This window comes from Raphanus sativus, unplaced genomic scaffold, assembly GCF_000801105.2.
Source record: "Raphanus sativus cultivar WK10039 unplaced genomic scaffold, ASM80110v3 Scaffold4241, whole genome shotgun sequence".
Lineage (NCBI taxonomy): Eukaryota > Viridiplantae > Streptophyta > Magnoliopsida > Brassicales > Brassicaceae > Raphanus > Raphanus sativus.
Window position 1 is genome coordinate 1 of NW_026619543.1, and position 3,887 is coordinate 3,887.

At 38.0% G+C, this 3,887-nt stretch overlaps 1 protein-coding gene across 1 annotated transcript; it reads left to right on the plus strand.

The window, feature by feature from the left end:
* Positions 1-1,271: 1,271 nt before the first annotated feature.
* On the plus strand, positions 1,272-3,412 carry LOC130507266 (uncharacterized). The gene is made up of 2 exons (XM_057001974.1): positions 1,272-2,355; positions 3,047-3,412. Exons 1-2 carry the CDS (start codon positions 1,272-1,274, stop codon positions 3,109-3,111), a joined length of 1,149 nt encoding a protein of 382 aa, XP_056857954.1. The 3' UTR covers positions 3,112-3,412.
* Positions 3,413-3,887: the final 475 nt, after the last annotated feature.

Sequence of the window (3,887 nt, forward strand, 5' to 3'; positions counted from 1 at the left end):
ATTGCCATATGTCCGAACAGGCTAATCTGGAATCATCTGGATAGAAAGTGGGATATCTTCTTACTCACAACTCCTATGTGATATGATCATGGAAAGCACCAAGGACTGGAAGCATGAACCTGAACCTGAAGAGCTTGTAGCAGAGGATGCAACATTGAAGAATGCTTGGAAACAAGAAGAATACATTGGTCTTGGCCGAAGCTTGATCATCCAAGACACCTTAACCATTATTCAAGCTACTCCACCTTCGAGCTGATCATCATCTAGGCAAGTAGCTTGTGTGTGCTCTTTTCCTAACCTTTGGTTTTGTCCCACTGGGTTTTCCAAAGGAAGGTTTTTAACGAGGCCACAAGTCTACTTCTCCTATATCCTAGATGATTGATCTTGGTCTGTCCACATGAAGACCTTATGTTATTTTTATAGCTATGTTTTTATGTTATTTAGTTTTCGAAAACTCTAGTCTTTGTTATGTTTCCAAGGGAGCCTTTGTCTTTATTTCTTTTGTATTTTCGAGACCTTGTGCATGTACAAGGCTTCTCCTTTATATACTGGTCGTGGCCCCCTTGTATCAGTATGCAATCTTTTATCAAAAACCTTTGTTTTCTCTTTTCTTCTTGCTTGTCGAGTAGATTGAGTGTTGGTGTGTAATATCCAACTTCTGGTGTGTAATATCCAGAGCCCAAGGATCTCTTCTTCGGTGTGTCATATCCGGATTAGATATCTAGGAGTATCAAGAGCCCTTTTCATAACTCTTGTGTCACCATTCGATCCACTGCCTTTGAGAAACTCGAGTCTCTTGATTCGTTTCTGCAAAGGATTATCCCATCTGTTCCAGAGCCTTCCTAGGATCGTGTCAAGTGGTATCAGAGCAACTCTGGAAGGGAAGTATTCATCTTTCTCTCTGATTTTCGTTTTGCCTTTTGAGATTCTGTTTACAGTTGGTAGATCTGTGTTTCTGTTGATGAAATCTGATAAATCTGAGCACTTTGATCATAGATCTGTTGTAGTCTTTTCATATTCACTTTGATTTCGTGTTGATCTGTTTAAATCTGTTTCATATTGCTCAAGTTTGATCTGTACTTGTCTTTGGTTGAGTTTGAAATTGATCAGAGTTGTTAAGGTTTTTAAATTTCGTTTTTAATCTGTTTGATCAGACTGTTCTGTTCCTTTTTAAAAATCGAAAACCTGCAATAAATTTGTGTTGTGTTTATTTTTGAGTGTTTGTTTCTGTTAGAATTATTTACTGCTGTGTGTTTTTGATTTCAGGAACCATGGCAAGAGATCAAGAAGGAAGAATAACCACTGCTAAGACTGCTACTTTGCAGAAGATAATGAAATTCAGAATGGAACAGCAGCAGATACATGATGAGCATATGAAGAAAAGGAGAGTGCATAATCAAGAGCTTGAGCCCAAGCCACCAGATTCTGTTCAATACCGATCAAGAAATCATAAGAGGTTTAAAGAAGAAGATGCAGGTCGTGGAGGACAACATATCAAGCCACCAGCCAGCACATGGAGCAGACCACATCAATCTTCCCTCACTCCTAAATCTATTTACCATTTTTCTGAATATAAATCTGCTGATGATTTTCAACTCTATTCTTTTTCAGGAAAAGGAAACTATCTAGAATGGGAAAGAACCATGGACAAGTGGCTGAGTTACAACAGAATCATGAGGAGTGAAAGATTATCTTTTGCTATTTCTCAACTCACCGGAAGAGCTTATAAGTGGTGGTTGCAAGAAGAAGATGATCGCATGTTCTACAAGGAACCAGCTATCACCACTTGGGAAAGTCTGAAGTTGTTACTGAGGGATAAGTATGCATCCAAAGGCCACACTTCTCTGAAATCTACAAAGAAGAAAGTCATATCTACAACAGACTTTCGAAGTGAAAATTCAGAAACCAAGATGGCTGATTATGAGAAAGAAATCAGCAGCCTTGTTAAGGAGCTTCTTAAGACCATCAAGCCCTTAGACAAGCTGAAGAAGCTCCCAAAGAATCAAGAACCAGTTACTACTGTCTCGGAACTCAATGACGCAGAATCAGACTCAGCTGCCCCAATTCAAGAAGCTCAAACCGAAACATCTTTGGTAAAAGGAAACTTTGAGAAAGGACAAGAGTTTTCTCTGTTCTTACCTCAGTCTGAACTTAATTTTAACAATTCTTTTGGTGAACTAACTTGTCTTGAACCGGTGCAACCGAGTAGAATTATTTCAGTGTCACAGGTTGCAAAAGAAGACTCAGCAGAGAAGGAACCGGAGCAGTCAACACAAGGAAAAGAGTTGGAACAGCAGAACAGCCTGCAATCAGAAATCATTCCTGAATCCTTGTCTTATGACCTGCAAGAGCACTGTAAGGAGTTTAATATGGTTGTCTCTGTGCCTGAAATGTTTGTGAAAGTGAGTACTGAAGACATAAAACGTTTTGGTCTTGATAAAGTAAAAGATTTTTGTGTTTCAAAATCTGTTTTTGATAACATGTTTAAATCTTTTAAAGAACTTAAACTAGAAAACCTCTTTGATCAAAAACGTTTTCCAACTAATAATAAAAATATTTCTGGTCATATTTTGAGTCTTGATCATTTTCTGAAACATAGCAAAAGTTTTAATCACAATGAAAAGGTTTTAGAGCTTGATTTGAAACCACCCGATTTCTGTTTTAAACCTTGTGATTCATTTGCTAGAACTCAAGAAAAGAGTTCTGTTCTGAATTTTCCTAGGCATGAACTGGTCATTAATAACTATATTGCACCTGCATATTTCTTGAAAGAACCTAGGAAGTTGCAAGAACCGAAATTGCATCAATCTGATATTAGATTCAAAGTTTTGAAGTCTGGCAATATCTCTGAGTTTGAACTTGATTGTTTGTGTGCTGAAAATGTTTCTAAACGTGTGGGATTGTGCTTTGATGATATTCTAGTGTATAACACTTTCTTTGATAAACCTGCTGCACAATTGAAACTAGAGATCATTGATTCTGAATGTGTGAACTTGATCCTTGATGATATTTGGGTCTGTAATGTTTTCTTTGATATGCATAATAGATGGAGGAATCACACTGTTTTGTGTTTTGGAGATATTCTTGTCTACAATACTTTCTTTGACATGATAACCCACTTGACTTGTCCAAAAGAAGCTGAGAAAGGTACAGGTGAAAAGAGGGGCTATAAGGATCAGAGTACCAGTGATGAGTCTTTGGCTAAGTTGGAGATGCAACAAGAAAACTTTGAAAGCTGTCAAGCCGCCAGATTTGACATAGGAGCAGTCCGAGGATCATATCTCAACAACCACAAGGAATTAATCAGCAAACTCGACTGCCATGGAAACTTAACTCATCAGGGTCTCACGTCGAAATGGAATCACGTCCAAAGCTTCTCAAATGAAAGAGTTATGGGTTCTACAAGGCGGGTGATTCTGTGTATGCTTTGTTTGAACTTTTCTGAGTTTAGAACATTTCAATCCTATCTATGGCGATCAGGTGAGCATGCTAAGGTAAGTGATCATATTTTCAGTAATTCTTTTATTATTGATTACACAGATATGATGCACTTGTTTTTGTCAAAAGAGCCATGTGCAGATTATAAGGAAGCTTGGAAGCAATCAAGGAGAAATAACAAGCATGAGGAAGACAATCGGTTCAAGCCACCTGATCTGAACAAGAACCAACATGTCCCTGGCTTTATCATCATCAAAGAAGCACCTCCAGATGCAGCATACAAACCAGAACCAAGCAGAAACAAATTTGGGATAAGACTCTTACTCTTTGATAAATTTTTATGTGCTAACTTGTTTTGTTTCATTGCATCAGGAGTAAGGAGAGCTAACTGGATCAGTGTTTCCTCTATATCCGAATCTAACAGCAACAATGCCTATCTAAGAGGCTTG

Bases quoted from the DNA above. Each gene is read 5' to 3' on its own strand.
- LOC130507266 (XM_057001974.1), top strand. From the start codon at position 1,272: ATGGCAAGAGATCAAGAAGGAAGAATAACCACTGCTAAGACTGCTACT. The intron at 2,356-3,046 runs GTAAGGAGTTTA...TATGCATAATAG, and splicing joins TTATGACCTGCAAGAGCACT to ATGGAGGAATCACACTGTTT.